Raw genomic sequence first — 15,698 nt, forward strand, 5'->3', positions numbered from 1 at the left:
TTGTGAATGGTTATAAAGTAATTTCCAAATGACACAAGTCCATCATTTTGCAGTGATAACAACTGTTCACAGATGGAAAACATTCAAAAGAGCAGTCAGGCTTCTAAGGAGTGGATGTCCCAGCAAGTTCACCACAAGGTCACAGTGTGCACTACTGAGAGAAACTGTAAAAGATGTATTTCAGACCCTGCAGGCCTCAGTTAGCATGTTAAAAAGTTTATAACAGTATAAAAATAAAATAGATGGAACAAGTAGCTACAGATTAGGAGGGTTATTTAAAAATGCTCTTCTGAAGAGAAAATGCCTAAACAGCTTAAGGTTTGCAAAGTTCTATCTGAACAAACATGACAAAAGAATGGTTGAAAAAAAGAAGAAAAACAGAAAAGCTGTTGAAATGTCGCAATACAAGTTCAGACCTCAGACTAACTGAAATACAGTTAGAGGTATGCAAATTAGTGTTATGCATTAAAGTACACCCACTAACCTCAATGTTCTGAAACAACGTTTTAAAGAAGTGGGGTGGGCTGCCATTCAGAAAACGATTAGGGCTAAAAGTGGCTTTAGAAGATACTGAATCATTGGGGGAAAGTTTCCCACATTACTTCAGTGTTTTTGTTTATCTGAGTTTTATGACTTGTTTTTTTGGGGCTCAAACCTTATAATTAAAATAGGTTGTTCATTTTTTTTCGCGTGACTGGGCTTTATGGTATGAATTTAGTTGAACAAATATCCACCCACTTGTCAGAAACTTGTTGCGCTGGTCTCAACTTTACTCTGTGCCACCTTTCCAGGTGCCGCAGCCTTGTGTGCCCAACTCCCAAACTGTCAATCACCAGAAAGGGCGTGGATTAAATGCCCTGGAGCGTCACGGAAGTTGCTGCTGTATGGGTCCTAAAGTAGTCATGATGGTGTTTCTTTTGGAAGGAATCCCGCTGTCAAGTTGCGGCGCTCAGAGGAAGGCTGTGTAGAAGCGGACGCGCGAGGATTTTAATGCGTTTTGGGCGCAAAGGCGCACTCCAAAAATGGCTTCTGTTTTCCAGTGGGGACCACATGTCTTTCTTCTGCTGTCACTGCTGCCTCACTATCTGTTGATGTCGGCAGGCGAGCTGAACATCATTGACCACGACACTCCTAAACTCACCTGTAGCGAGGTAACCAGACAAACCTCAGATTTCTGAAGAAATGATAGAAATAAAAGAATTCAGAGAGCTACTGCGTCATTATAGCATGTTTATTATAAAACAGTCCATTGACGTCAGTTGATCTGGCTATACTACATAAATATTGTTTGTGCCATATTGTTCTAAATTGTCTTTATGTTTAACCAGGAAGAATCTAGACTGATACAAACTAAATGACACTTAGTGTTAAAGTTGGAATTATTTAGTAATTTGATGGGGACCAGACACGCAGCGAGAAAGAGATCAGAGTTTAATTCCCATTACTAATTTACTCTCTTGCCCAAGAATGACACCTTACGCCACTGCCCCATTTCCAGGGCTGTTGGTTTTAGAGAGGCAAATGAGTCATAGAAAACATCCCAAACTCTCATTTAAATGATAAATCCTATTTTCTGAGAGGACTTTCTACTTTATTCCACTGTTTTTATTAATTAAACAGTTTATTTTACTGTGATCTTGTGTCAGATTCCCATGACAGGCTTATTTATTATCAGGCAGTTACTGACTGTTGATGTTAGGCAGGGGAATCCAACACACAAAATGCAGATGAAGGAACATGTTGAAAAAAATTGTGATGGTGCAAACCTTTCAATAGTAAGAAATTAATGATCCACAGGAAAAACTGACCATTGTTTCTCTTTTGATGGCATACGTTTGCTCTTTTGTTTAGGCTTGAAAGGTGGGAATAAGGTAAAAAAAAACATTCATTTAAAATTCATTTTGACAAATGTTCCTGGAAGCAGGAGGAAATAAACTGTAAAGGTCCCTTTTCACTCCCTACCTGCTCAACCTTATGGTAAAATTAGCAAAAATTTTAAAAAGTTCACGCTATACTGATATAATATCAGTGTAAGACATTTAAATTGAACCACGCAGGGATAATTTCTTTATCTCAAACAAACACTAACAACAGGGGGTGGTGGTGGGTACACCACAACATAAAAATATCGTGTCAGTAACTGGTCACGTGTTAGGTGTCGTCTTGGTCTGATGATGTCAAAATGTATAAACAATATGAATAAGAGGACCATTTAAATCCAAGCTGTCGCTAAACCAGAACATTTAGTGGTTCAGATGCAGCTTTGGGGTTTTTAATGGTTTATTATCTTGTTAGAGAACAACATATTTTGCAATAAGTACTTAAACATAGAAAAGTTTAAAGAAAGTCCAGATAAATCCACATGTAGAAGTTCTAGTGCAATTTAGGTGTATTCTTGAGGGGCTGGAGCCAATTCCAGCTGCTGACTCTGAACAGGTCGCTAATCCATCACAGAACCAACACAAGGAGAAAAACAACCACTCATGCTCATTCCAAGGCTGGATTTAAAAACAGTTAACCAGTTAACCTAGCATGCATTTTTTTAGCCTGTGGGAGAAAGCTGGTGTAGCTAGAGAGAACCAACACAGGCCCCCAGCTGTGGCACAAGGACAATCAGTTACTCTTCAGGATGTTAGAAGATGTGATTTTATTCAAACTGAAAATATAAGTGATGGCAGCACTTTTACTTTTATGAATTGTTTGAATACCTGTTTACAACTGTTGACACTTGTGATATTTTGAGGTGTGTTTAAGCAACTTCTAATGCACATCATTTTGTTGTTTGTTTTTCTCTGCAGGGTTTAAGTGACTGCAGTGTGAGACCAGGTAGAGACCTGATAGATGCTGCACTCATTCTGTTGTAAGAAGTTGTTTTCTAAAGCAGAACCCCCCCCCCTTTTTTTTTCTCCCACAGCTCCTTTTACTATTACTCGGTCTGATTTTGTCTCTGTGGATATTACTCACATGGAGCTCAACGTCGCTCTCTGCAGCTCAGCCACACAACACTATAAACCATGTCTTCAAATCGGCATCACTCTCAACGGTAGTCTTATGTATTGTCTTTGAGGTTGTTGGGTCTGTTTGTGCTTTAATTTAGAGAACTGCCTCATCACAAAGACTTTTTATGTTTGCTACAGCCACAGATTTTATGAAAATTGGGTCTGAGGAGTCAGGTGACGACAGTGATGAAGAGGGTATACAATCAAATAGAGGTCAGTGGCCTTTACTGCCTTCTGAGTAGTAGAACTATAAACTTAACCTAGTTCATGAAAATATTTTCTCTATAATACTTTCTTATTCTGATGATTTAGCTCACATTTTCTTTGCTCTCTGTGTTACAGCTATTGTGAAAGTGTGCCTCTCTTCTCCGGGTATCATAGGCGTTTGCAAGGCAGTCCAGTTTAAACTAAGAAACCCTAATTTAAGCCAGCCATCCAGACAGTCCTCACATAAGGTAATAGTTGGAAAATATAAAGCAACTATCCAATTTAGATTTTTTTTTTTTTTGATGAATTGATGAAGCCTCTGACTGTTGGTATTTGTGCTTCTCTTAATTATATTGACTCCAATTTAATGAAGGACATATTTTCTAGGTGTGACATACACGGCATGAGGAAAGTAAACCAAAAGGAAAACTGGAAGCACTAAGAGAATGCAGGCCCTTTGTAATTTTTTTTTTTTTTTTTTTTTTTTTTGCCAATGATTGTGGTAATTATTTTTTAGTTAGATGCTTTATTGGCAAAATTATACCTATCTCCCCATAGTGAATTATCCCTTTAAAAATTCACAGATTCAGGCAGTGATTTGGATCACCTACAAAATTTAATCACTTATTCCTAATTCCATTTCTGAGATTTCCTGAAAATTATATCAAAATCTGGCCAGTTCAGTTATGTTGCTGATAGACAGACAGACAGACAGACAGACAAATAAACGCTACCAAATAAATGACTTCCACCTTGGCGGAGGTAATAATTCTAATAATCCAGACTTACAGGTAAAATGACTTTTCCTACTTTCTCTGTCATCATCATACTGAAAGCATTTTACTGGTGTCCGTAAACGATTGTTATGCGACCTCGAGTTATTCATTGACTTACTTCGTGCCTCATTTAACCAACCCAACAGGCTTTAACCTTACAGTTATTGTTATGCATTAGTTTAGGACAAAACAAATACATATAACTTAAGGCACATAGAAAGTCACACTGTAAAAGGTGTAAAATTGACAGTGAACTGAGATCATCATTTGAATTGAAAGCAAAAAAGTTATAACATTTTATTAAAGAGACCAGAGTTTCAAAACAGAAACAGAACTTATAGAAATGACACCGTTTGACTTTATGTGGCCCATCAACATCTGAAATTCTTCCTTTTCTTTCTTTAATAAAACAAAATAAAGGTTGGTAATGAGCTATATGAAGGGAAAAATGTTTATAACTATTGACACTATTTATTATGAGGTATTATTTACTTATTTAAAATGAGGCTTATACAACCATTTACAAGTCACAGCCAGCGTGCATCACATCTTACATCTGCTGAAAATGTCGGAGGTCTTAGTTTTGTTGTAGCTTCTCCGTATCTGGTACTGCCTCCTTTGCTGTATATTTGCAATATGCTCCACCTGTATTCAGCCACCCTCTTCAGCCTGCCTTGCTGGCTGTTTCTCTTCCATAAACTCGCTCTATGTTCCTCTGCTAGCTGCTGCAGAAACTTCTTGGAGGTTTTGTTTTGGCATTTATTCTTGCAAAGTCCAGCATGTTGCAAAGCACAGCAACGAGCCATCGGAAAACGTCCTTACCATCTGATTCAAAACATCCAAACTAAAAACAGAACAGGGCAAAATACTAATCATATTTTTCATTCTTTATAATGCTGACGCTTTTTTATAGATGCCTAGGGAAATTAAGAAGTATATTTTGGGTAATACACTTGAACAATATAATATATTTTTTAAACCTAAAAGATCTTTAGTTTAAAAAAAAAGAAGAAAAATCATCAATTATCTGATTTTTCAACATTATTTAGCGTTTATCAACTACTGTCTGGCTGCAGATGATATAAATGTATTCTTTAATGTTTGATACAAACTGAGACCTTTTTTAATTTCAATTTTAATGGCCCTTTAGGAATTTGCAAATTTGCAATTTCCATTCAGTGATGATTTACATTTTTCTACTAATGCAGCTGCTGTTGACAGAGACGGTGGACTTCGGCAGTATTTTTGTGGTTGTCGCAGATTCAAAGGAAACACAAATTGTGCAAAATATCACAACTCCAGATCTAGAAGAAGGTGAGTTGGCATGCTGCAGTCACATGTAACAAATCAAGAAAACAACAGTGACTGAGTATTTTTTTTCTCTTCTATTTATTACAGTTTGTGCCTCAGAACTGAGGAGGAATGTAACAGAATGTGCTGGTGAGAGATTCAAGTTTCCAGTCTGTAACATTTAAGACAGGAATCTCAAACTCTGGTCCTTAAGGGCCACTAACCGGCAGGATTGGGATGTTTTCCTGCTCCAGTAAACCTGATTCAAATTAGATGGATCCAACAGCTTGTTCTGCACTATAATGACCCATTAATTTGACTCAAGTAAACAGGGAAATAGCTAAAACCTGCAGGACAGTGGTCCTCGATAACCATAGTTTGATATCCCTGATAAAAGCCAATCTACTGGGAGAAATACAATAAATAACATAAATAACTACTGTGTCTTTATTAGGGTAGGAGTATATGTTGTGTATTCAGGTGTGACTTTACAGTGTATCCTCTAATAATATATTGTCAACATGCCATAACAATATATGTTCTCTGCTATGTTTTATGCACATGCTGAAGCTGCTCAGCATGATTACAGATTAATAAAATGTGGTTATTTTATATGATGACTGACATGTGTCTCTCTCAGTTCCCAGACTCCAAGCAGTGACTCAGTATGAGAGAAATGTGGTCTGGCTGCAACTGGAAAATGCTGACTCCAAACAGAAAGAACTTTCTTTGCAGATGGTTTGGAATGACATAAGTGGAAAGGTTCTTTCATGGGTAAGTCGTTGTTAAACTTTTCAAAATATTCAATCTGGAATGCAAAATCAGCAAGCATGTGTAATCGTTTTCTCATCTTTCAGCCCAAAAACAAGAGTGAGATGGCGGTTTCACTAGACTTTGTTGCGCCATGCCTGTGCTTCCAGGTAGTGAACATCAGTGAGATCTGATAAGTAGCAAACAGATAAAATTATGGTTTAATTTTTTATTTTTTTTTATAGGTATGGTGGAAAGGGGAAGATATAAGAGGAAAATACTGTCCTTTTACACATCAGCAAGGTAAAATATGTTCTCAAGGGTCAATATGAGAACTAGATCTGTTTTAGTTAATGAGTTAATTGAGACTTAGCACAGCAGTTTGTTTTTTCAGATGCCCTCGAAAGACTGTGGCACAACGTGTCGGTGACTGTGGTGGAGACTCAGATGAGAGATGGTGGTACAGGGCTGAGATGGAATGTCACTTCGCTTTGTAGACTGGAAGCAGAGGTGGTGTTGTGCAAGAAAAACGTGGCAGGTGGCCAGTGTGAAGAAGTGATGGGCTCCAGACAGGAACTACAAGCTGGCTGGATTGCAACACACAACAGGCACTGGGTAAAACCACTGGAAAAGCAGGGTGCTAAGTCTCTGAGGGTTAAAGCAAAATTTCAATTCCTGCAGAGATAAACATGTAATTAAAAGCCATTAATCTTGTTGCAGCTTCTTTTTCACTATTCCAATCATCCTATTAATCATTTAATGGTTAAAGTTGAGTCAATAGAGCCCAGGTTTAAAAAGATGTTCATTTTTCTGCATTTTCCCTCAGATCTGTTTTCTCTAAATCTGTTTGTGTGCAGAATTTTAGAAATACCAAGCAGATATGTTGCTCCAGATGGAATCACAACAGCTGGATATAGAAGTAGTCAACAAATTCAGCTAAATAGATGATATGATAATGATGATTTCAAGTTAAGTCTAGGATCAAACGTGATGAATGAGGATATTTTTCTGATGATTATTTATGTTGACAATTAATTTATTAACTTTTCAGCTAACAGGAGAATTCAATGTGTCGCGCCATCCTCTGATTTGTGTACAGGTGACATTTGAATTTATACCTAATACTAATAATAATGTTAAATCTAAAATGAGACATGTATATATATACATTTAGTCCACTCTGCATCAAAATCAACTCTTTGTAAATTTATTTTTTAGATGAAGATAAAAGGGATGGAGTTTTCCTCAGAGCCCCAGTGTCCATTTGAAAGTAAGATTACTGGCTATTATTGTCCAGATCCACATTGAATTGTTGATAATTAATTTGCACTATTTATCAAGAATAAATACACATGGTTCCCTTAACTTTATATTTGCAAATGTTTAATAATATTACTATATTTGAAATTCACTACATGCTTTCTGATGGCGTCATCATTCCAGCATCTCGAGTAAGATGGATCTTGCTGCTTCTCCTCGGATTGCTGCTGATCTGTTTGGTCGCACTTGGATCCTATTTCATTCAAGGTGTCCTTAAAGGTCAGCTTTCCTTTTTTGAGGAATTTGAAGTTTACTGGCCCTCTAGGAAAACTTCTAAATATGAGTTATGTTCCCACACAGGCTACGTTTGGAGATGGCTGAAAGAAGACGATGTTAAAGGTATGAGAAACTCTGACACTTATTTTATATTGGCCAAGAATACGTTTCCCACAGCTTCTTAAAACTGCTAAACATTTGGGCTGAAACTTTAACACTGAATTTATACCTACCTGGTAGAAAATAAGGCTGAAATAAGGGCAAAGACTAGAAAGAAAGATATAACCACATCCAGTTAGAGAAGAGGTTTTTCTTTATTTGAAATATAATATTCATGATATTAATAGGTTCTTAGAAATATTTAATATTAAATAGTTAATATATTATTTCATATAATAGGTTAAAAAACCTACAGATATCCTTTTCTTGACATTTTAGGCAACAGAAACACTGCAGTTTTGACACAAGGGCCACTTCTTTTTAAATACTGGACTGTTTGTCTAAACTAGTTTTGGTGCAATGGGCTTTGAGACAGAGAAAATCCAGCTGTCATTGTATCATTGTCATTTTTCAGGCGGTTCATTCACACTGTCATTAAATAAAATAACCACAATCAATATTTTGCCTTCCATATCAGGTGCTGTGGGTGGTGGTCATGTGGTGCTGTTGTACCCATCTGATGATGATGACAAGGGTCTTCCAGGGCTGCTGTGTCACCTGGGTTCATCGCTTCAGGCCCTGGGCTTCACTGTGTCCCTGGATCTGTGGAGCCAGGCAGAACTGGGCATACTGGGGCCTGTGCCATGGCTCCACTCTCGACTGGACCGACTTCAAAGGCAGGGGGGCAAAGTAGTACTTGTCCTAACTCAGGCCACCTGGACAAGGGCAGAAGAATGGGGAACCCGGAGCTGCGAGAGAAACACTCCCAGAGAGAAGCGCCTAAGTGTGGAGGAGGAGACAGGAGGAAGCTCCCCTGCCTCATCTCAGCGTGTGGATGTTTTTGGTGCATCCCTGAGCTGTATTCTAGCAGACTATTTACAGGGCCGCGCTGGTGAGCGGTTCATGCTGGTGCAGTTTGAATCACTCCCACCGGAGCCTCCAGGTGGTTTCAGGCCACTGCCGCAGCTTTTTCGCGGCCTTCATGTTTACAGCCTTCCTTCCCAGAGTTTGGGTTTTCTTACTGAACTTGCTGGAACTCCTCACATGGCTTCTGCGTCCGCCAGAAGGAAAAGAGCAGGTGGGCTCAGGATGGCATCTCGAGCTCTGGCCCAAAGGCTGTCAGGGTTTACAGCAGGGACAAATGTATTACGACTTGCTGGGGTGTCTCAGGTTTGTGTTGGTGTCGGAGAGAAAGACTCTGGGGAAACTGTGCCTTTAAAACCATGTCTCATTACTCCCACATCCAGCCCTGACACCTGCCCTAAAATCAATGAAATGGAATGGGTCTAACAGCTGGAGAAAATGTTCAAACTTATTTTTTGTATAAGCAGCAAGTAATGACATAAAAATACCTCAAGTGATGCACTGGGAAATGAGCAGACGATTATGAGTCAGTTCAGCTGCCTTGTCAATTGCTGGTCAAATCATCTGTCTTGAGCTGATGAAATAGGGAAATTTCTGTTTCTAGCACCAAAACCAGCAGTTTATTTTTCCAATCAATCGATCCAATTTCAAAGAAATTAAAGAAGTCAGCATTTCAATATGATAAGTACAGGAACAAAGACTACAGGTCCTGGTATGCTGCTTTATGCAGTGGGTATATCCCTAAAGCAGTATGACTTGATAGGCTCCAAAAAATGCAAGTGTCTTAATAAAGTTGCTTCTTAAACGCGACGCTTAACTTGTGGCTGTCTTAGACTAAGCCACCGCGTAAACACCGGTACATACAAATATGTCGCACAGTTACAGCTCTGAAATGTGTGAAGAAAAAACATATCCTGTTGATAACTGTATAGTAAATGTAAATGTATATATTGTACTGCGTTGTTCAAACACTAGAAGTTGGTTTTATACTGTTTTGTTTTAAATGGTTTCAAATAAAGCATTAATAAGCTTGAAAACATACGATTCTTGCTAATGTTTTTCAGTAACAGTACACAAACAACTTGGATTTTCGTGACGTATTTACGTCGTGCTCGTTAATTTGTAAACTTTTAAGAGCTTACCGTTTGAAAATGTTCTGGTAAACACTGCGTGTCTGTATTAATCAGGTGATATCGGAGTATGAGGATGTTGAATGATTGGTTAATTGATTAAATCCCAGCAGCTTTGGGCGGTGTCGTTATCCTGCGTGGCAGCAGCTGTTTAGAAAACGTAGAAGCGACTGGAAGCTGATCATTCATTCATTTCCACAGACTACTCAGTCCGTCCCACTGCAGACCAGCACTACACACAAGTCTGTATGAGCCGCGGCTAGCTAATCTTTGCAACAACTTGAAGCGTTAAAATTCGCATACCACAATGTGAAATTGTGCTTGGTGTTACGTGAGGTTGAGCCAGCTGGAGATCGGACAGTCATCGATAGTGCTGCGGACCTGGTGCTTTTCAACAAGGTAAGACCAGAATGGACAATAAAAACTGTACGTTGAGCTAATTTCAGACGAACTAATAATAAAAATGACTTCGAAGGTACGTAATATCAAATACAGCTAGGATAAATCACACCAGGATCAATTTAAACTGTACGGGACACACAAGAACATTTCATAGACAACGTTAGCAAAAGCTAGCCGCTAACAACTGACCTTAGCCAGATGCTAGCCGTCTAATTTTAGTGGTGCTGATGCTGAGCTAACTATGCTAACACTGAAGCTAAAGCATCTCAGCCAAGCTAAGTTGCGTGTTTTACATTTCTTCTTAAAAAAGGCCAGCGTCCAGCAGATATGATGCAACGTAGAGACCTGTCATTTAAAAGTTTTATTTAGTTGTATATGCCACACGTAATTGCAGTTTCACCCATATTACGAATTCTACTAACATTTATTATACAGGTAATTAGATAATAAATCTGCAATGGGGTTGCAACTTTTAGGGACAAGTTTTCATCTCTATAACGCAATAGCTACAAATGTTTATTATTATTATTATTGTTGTTGTTATTGTTATTATAGTTATTATTGTTCATATCTTAGTTCTACTCAGTTCTCATCCTTTTTGTACAGTTAGAGAAGAAGCTAACAGAAGATGGCACATTCCTCTCCTATAACTGAATATTTGAAGCAGCATAAAATAAATATCCATATCTTTTAAGACACATTTTGTTGTTTTATACAGTATTGATTAGATGTTGATTCAAGTCAGTGTGAAAGTGTGTTTTGATTGTGATATTAAAGCATTTAAAAAAAAAACTGTATCTAAAATCCCTGCAGGATAAAAAAAAATTCTCTAAGTTCACTAGAACAAGTAAAGTTATAGTAGCCTTTATATCATTTTTATTGGATGATTAAATATATTGAAACCAAAACATTGGTGTTTAAGCAGCCTGCTACAGATTTAAACATCAAAAACAGAAGCTCTAATATGACAAACTGTTAATGAAAGGAAAATGATGGTAAATGATTAGACATCTGTTTGAATATTTTTTAAACATATGTCTGTTTTTCTCCAATCTTTGTCATTTAACAAATATCATCCAATACTTTGTCATTTGATTATTTATTGCATGTAATTCATGTTAGAAGTTTATTGTTCTACATGTCACATACTGCATCCAAAGTGTGACCTTGGCTAAACACTACTTTTTGTCTAAACATAGGAAAAAGAAACAAAACAAAAAACATTATGCGGAGTGTTTTGCATTTAAGAGGCCTGTTACATTATACATTGTTCACATGTTAAAAGTTCTCTTTAAATATAGTCTATTAACTGTTTTAGAGCAGGAAATAAAATAAAAAAAAAATACAATATTTCTATATAATATGCATTTATATTCGTTTTTATTTTTTTATTTTTCCTGTAACCACAAGTTATCTTTGTATCTGTCTGTCTCGTTCCCAAGGAACATGTGGTGGGCCCGACCCTTCCTGCCTGCTCTGGTTCTTCTCTCAGAGCTCTCTGTGGTCAAAGTCCAGACCGCACCTTGTCAGACCTGTCAAAAACTCACTGAGAGTTTCATCAAGGTATTGATGGTAACGCATTGAACCATCAGTTTGTTTTGGCACTCTCTAAGCTGTGCTTCTTTTAATACTCAAAGCCTCTCTGAAATGTTCTCAATGGTAGGGTTTGGAGCGAACAGCCAACAAGAATTTTGGAGGAGGTAACACTGCATGGGAGGAGGAGAAGCTGGCCAAGTATGCACGCAGGTAGGACCAAGTGTGCCTTCAAGTTGTACCAACCAGCTAAATAATGTGATATTATTATCTTTTATTAGTATTAAATATTATAAATTATAATATTAGAAATAATAACATGTGAGAGTTTATTTTAAATTAAGCTTATGTTGGCCAAGAGACATACTATTTTGGTGGCATAGTTCTGCATGTGTTCTTTTATTTGATTACTGGTTTTCCCCTCTAATTACTGACTTCTTGTTTCAGTGAGACACGGCTTCTTGAGATAGTAGAAGCTGCTTGTGAGAAAACAGATTTTGATTGTAACCGGCTTCTGGAGCAGATAGAAGACCAGGTAGAGACATGGTGGTTCCACAGGTAAATACATTAAAACATTAAATCTATATAAGCTGCAATTTCAAAATAGACTTTAAAAAAATCTGATTATCAATACTGTATTTGCCAAAGGGTACTTGTTATTCCAATTTTAAGTAGTCTGTCTCAAATTTGAATAACTTTCAGTTAATGTGTAGTTAAGATCGATAACCTGGTGGCTCCAGCTTGTTTAATCGTGTTGCTCTGATATGTATAATCCTGCTCCTGTTTTATTTCAATGACACGCTTGGTTTGCCTTCCAGGCAGCAAGAGGCACCAGACCTGTTTGAGTGGCTGTGCATAGAGGAGCTGAGACTCTGTTGTCCAGCTGGACGCTTTGGACCTGACTGCAAAGGTATGAATGAGAACAAAAAAAAGTGTGTGTATATATATATATATATATATATATATATATATATATATATATATATATATATATATATATATATATATATATATATATATATATATAAAGATGATTATAATCACGCTAATCCAGAGCATTAGTTTAGAGTATTTGCATTTTATCCCATGCAGAATGTCCATCTGGACCTGGAGGTGTGTGTGGAGGTCTTGGCCGATGTGAGGGGGAGGGTACTCGTCTGGGTGATGGGGAGTGCGTCTGTGATCCAGGATACTCTGGCAATTTATGCCAGAACTGTGCAGATGGTTACTACAGAGAGAAGAGCTCCAATGACAGCACAGGAGGCTGTACAGGTGCCTCACATTCGCACAGCTTTTTTTTTTTGCATTTTAAATTCTTTTTGAGGTCAGCGGTAGTTGACCCCACTCCTGATATTCATGGCTCTCGTCCTCTGTAGCATGTTACCACTCCTGTAATAAATGCACTGGGCCACAGGACTACAAATGTCTGGACTGCAAACCCGGCTGGATGCTCCATGACAACAAGTGTGTGGGTGAGTGTGGCTTTAGAGGTTACTTGGCCACATTTGCTGTGATTCTGTGCCAAGCTTTGGATGGATGTGTGTTTAACTTCCCTTTTATGTTTCATAGACATTGATGAGTGTGGTACAGAGCTTGCTCGTTGTCCCTCGAACACCTACTGTCACAACACAGATGGATCATATGAATGCAGAGGTATACTCCCTCTCTGGACAGTTTTACATGTTCTGCAGTCAATGGACAGTGTAAGTATATAATGTTGCCTTTTGAATCCAGGCTGCGACCAGGCATGTGTGGGCTGCATGGGTAGTGGCCCTGCCCGCTGTAAGAAATGTGCACGTGGCTACAGACTGAAGGGAGCTAAATGTCTTGGTAAGTAAATACTTGTCTATTTAATAATCCCTGTTTAGTTATATCCTTCTCCTGGTGAGTTTTAAACCATTCTTCTTGGTTTTGCCACACAGATATAGATGAATGCAGTGAACGTGCAATTGCTTGCCCAGGGCTCAATGAGGCCTGCATCAACGAGGAGGGCTCTTTCCACTGTGACTGTGCTGATGGATTCATTAGAAGAGATAGCATTTGTGTTGAGAATAAGCCTCCTGGTAAGTGGAAGCTGTAGAGATAAGTGATTTTGTATGTATATCCCTCTGTTTCCTGAGAATATTAAGCATTATTTAGCTATCATAAAGATGGTGTTATATAACACCAAGTATTTCTGTTCTGTCTACAGTCAGCCCTGAACATCTGTTTGCTTCACTACCACTTTATCTCTCTCTGCTTTCATCTACTTAATTTCCATACAGCTTCAGCCCTGATATAGTATTACCAGAAAATGGCTGTAGCTTTATTAATCCTGATGTCAACAGACAAAATCATCAACAATGGCTGTGCTTGTTTTTGGTGATGTTCATGCTATTGCTGCTGAAATTAAATTTCAGAGTTTTGTTTGCATCATAATCCCAAACACAATGGTGGAAATGCAAAGTAGTGGATGTGCTGAGCATGAATCAGTTAACGGTAGATTGGATTTACCAGAAACATTCTCTCCATTTCACTTGGTTGATCAACTGATGACTGTATCTGATAAAACAATCAGACAACAACTGTAAAATTCGTGTTCAGGCAAAGCTGATTGGTATCTTTTGAATCAAAGCTGGATAAACTGTGTAGTTACTCACAACAACATGGTAGGGGCACCATACAGATGCAATACTCTGACAATGTAGAGACAGAAATCTGACCCAAATTACCCTGCAGCTAGTTTACCTATGATTTCAGTGTTACTTCTGTCTATAAATTTCTTTTATTTTTTACCTCTCTAGCTGGTCCAGAGAAGGGACTCTTTGATGACATGACTGATGATGAGGTCCTTGTACTGCAGCAGATGTTCTTCGGCGTTGTTATCTGTGCCTTGGCTACGCTCGCTGCTAAGGGTGACATGGTCTTCACAGCCATTTTTATTGGAGGAGTAGCTGCTATGGCTGGATACTGGCTGACAGAGAAAGGAGACTACATGCTGGATGGATTTCTGAAGGGACGCTAATCTGTTTGAGACAAGGATTTGACTAAAGGACTCTTGGAATAACTAAGTTGAGTAAGACTCAACTGGGGCCAGGAAAGCATCTTTTCAATGCCAGCCTTTCAGGGATTTACTTGTTGTAGAGTTACTTAAAAGGGCTCCAGTGCATTAATTGATGTTTCAGAACCAGAGTAACCAGAAGGCTATGAAGCCGTGAATCTTCAGAGAAATATGAAACCAACACTGCACTGATTTTAGGGAACTCGACTCGATCCCCTACCTCAGCTATGTTGGGAACGAGGGTGACATCAATCCAACTACTGATTGTTAAAATCTATTATGCATTTAAATGTCTCATCTGACCTCTTTGTTTCTTAAAAAAGCCTCCAGTCCGCATGTCCATCTATGATTTTCACCTTTTCAGTGCTGTGAAGCAGAGCTCACCCATAGTTCAAATGATGCATCCATTTTGACTGTTTCAGGTCACTGCAGCACTTTGGTTTATTTCTTCAAGCATGAGGGTTAGATGAAGAAAACTGAAACATTTATCCAAACACCTCCCCAAAAGACAGCTCATTCAACTCTGGGATGTTTCCATTATGAATGTTTATTTTCAGACTTTTTACCTCCTCCTCCTCTCTGAGGGTTTGTTTCTTTTTAGTAATAATGCATGATAATGGTATGTAAAATGGAAAATACTGCACTGATTTAATTTTCTTTACTGTGGCGTGGATGATTTAATGTTTAACAGCTGCTGAATAACATATTTATACTGTGTGAGGGAATGTTCTAAGATAAATAGCAGCTCTGATGTGATCAATCCAAGCTTTTTTTTCTGTTGCCTTTATTTTTTTAAAGCAATATTTATGTTTTATATTTTATTGAATTCCCTTGTTTCTGTGTGCATTATCAATGCAAATGTTCAGCTGTAGTTTTAACGGGTAGCATAGCACCATGTAGGAGAGCCACTCGAGTGTCACTTCTCATCCGTCCATCCTAATTCACCTTTTATTTTTCCACTGTGGAATGTCGTCCAGTCACAACAGAAGTTTGCTTTACAATAAAAGAAATT

The 15,698-nt window shown here is 38.1% G+C and overlaps 2 protein-coding genes across 3 annotated transcripts; both read left to right on the top strand.

Moving 5' to 3' along the window:
* The first annotated feature begins 594 nt into the window (after positions 1-594).
* Positions 595-9,613, top strand: wu:fl23c11. 2 transcript variants are annotated; one of them, XM_042004921.1, is made up of 17 exons: positions 595-706; positions 792-1,151; positions 2,799-2,827; positions 2,922-3,043; positions 3,138-3,212; positions 3,342-3,454; positions 5,191-5,296; positions 5,381-5,422; positions 5,913-6,046; positions 6,130-6,192; positions 6,268-6,325; positions 6,417-6,637; positions 7,074-7,121; positions 7,241-7,292; positions 7,451-7,561; positions 7,643-7,681; positions 8,196-9,613. In XM_042004921.1, exons 2-17 carry the CDS (start codon positions 1,023-1,025, stop codon positions 9,005-9,007), a joined length of 2,154 nt encoding a protein of 717 aa, XP_041860855.1. In that variant the 5' UTR covers positions 595-706; positions 792-1,022; the 3' UTR covers positions 9,008-9,613. The 2 variants fall into 2 exon arrangements, with proteins under 2 accessions (XP_041860855.1, XP_041860856.1); XM_042004922.1 differs by having other exon boundaries at positions 598-706; positions 2,799-2,826; positions 2,915-3,043; positions 7,466-7,561.
* Positions 9,614-9,822: 209 nt separating this feature from the next.
* On the top strand, positions 9,823-15,000 carry LOC121652249 (protein disulfide isomerase Creld1). The gene is made up of 11 exons (XM_042004923.1): positions 9,823-10,110; positions 11,556-11,676; positions 11,777-11,859; positions 12,094-12,204; positions 12,465-12,556; positions 12,739-12,918; positions 13,023-13,118; positions 13,216-13,299; positions 13,381-13,476; positions 13,569-13,709; positions 14,430-15,000. Exons 2-11 carry the CDS (start codon positions 11,560-11,562, stop codon positions 14,648-14,650), a joined length of 1,221 nt encoding a protein of 406 aa, XP_041860857.1. The 5' UTR covers positions 9,823-10,110; positions 11,556-11,559; the 3' UTR covers positions 14,651-15,000.
* The last annotated feature ends 698 nt before the right edge of the window (positions 15,001-15,698 follow it).

The sequence above is a fragment of the Melanotaenia boesemani genome, chromosome 13 (genome assembly GCF_017639745.1).
Source record: "Melanotaenia boesemani isolate fMelBoe1 chromosome 13, fMelBoe1.pri, whole genome shotgun sequence".
Taxonomy (NCBI): Eukaryota; Metazoa; Chordata; class Actinopteri; order Atheriniformes; family Melanotaeniidae; genus Melanotaenia; species Melanotaenia boesemani.

Bases quoted from the DNA above. Each gene is read 5' to 3' on its own strand.
- wu:fl23c11 (XM_042004921.1), top strand. From the start codon at position 1,023: ATGGCTTCTGTTTTCCAGTGGGGACCACATGTCTTTCTTCTGCTGTCA. The intron at 1,152-2,798 runs GTAACCAGACAA...TTTTCTCTGCAG, and splicing joins CTAAACTCACCTGTAGCGAG to GGTTTAAGTGACTGCAGTGT. The intron at 3,455-5,190 runs GTAATAGTTGGA...CTACTAATGCAG, and splicing joins CCAGACAGTCCTCACATAAG to CTGCTGTTGACAGAGACGGT.
- LOC121652249 (XM_042004923.1), top strand. From the start codon at position 11,560: ATGTGGTGGGCCCGACCCTTCCTGCCTGCTCTGGTTCTTCTCTCAGAG. The intron at 11,677-11,776 runs GTATTGATGGTA...TCTCAATGGTAG, and splicing joins TCACTGAGAGTTTCATCAAG to GGTTTGGAGCGAACAGCCAA. The intron at 13,119-13,215 runs GTGAGTGTGGCT...TATGTTTCATAG, and splicing joins CCATGACAACAAGTGTGTGG to ACATTGATGAGTGTGGTACA.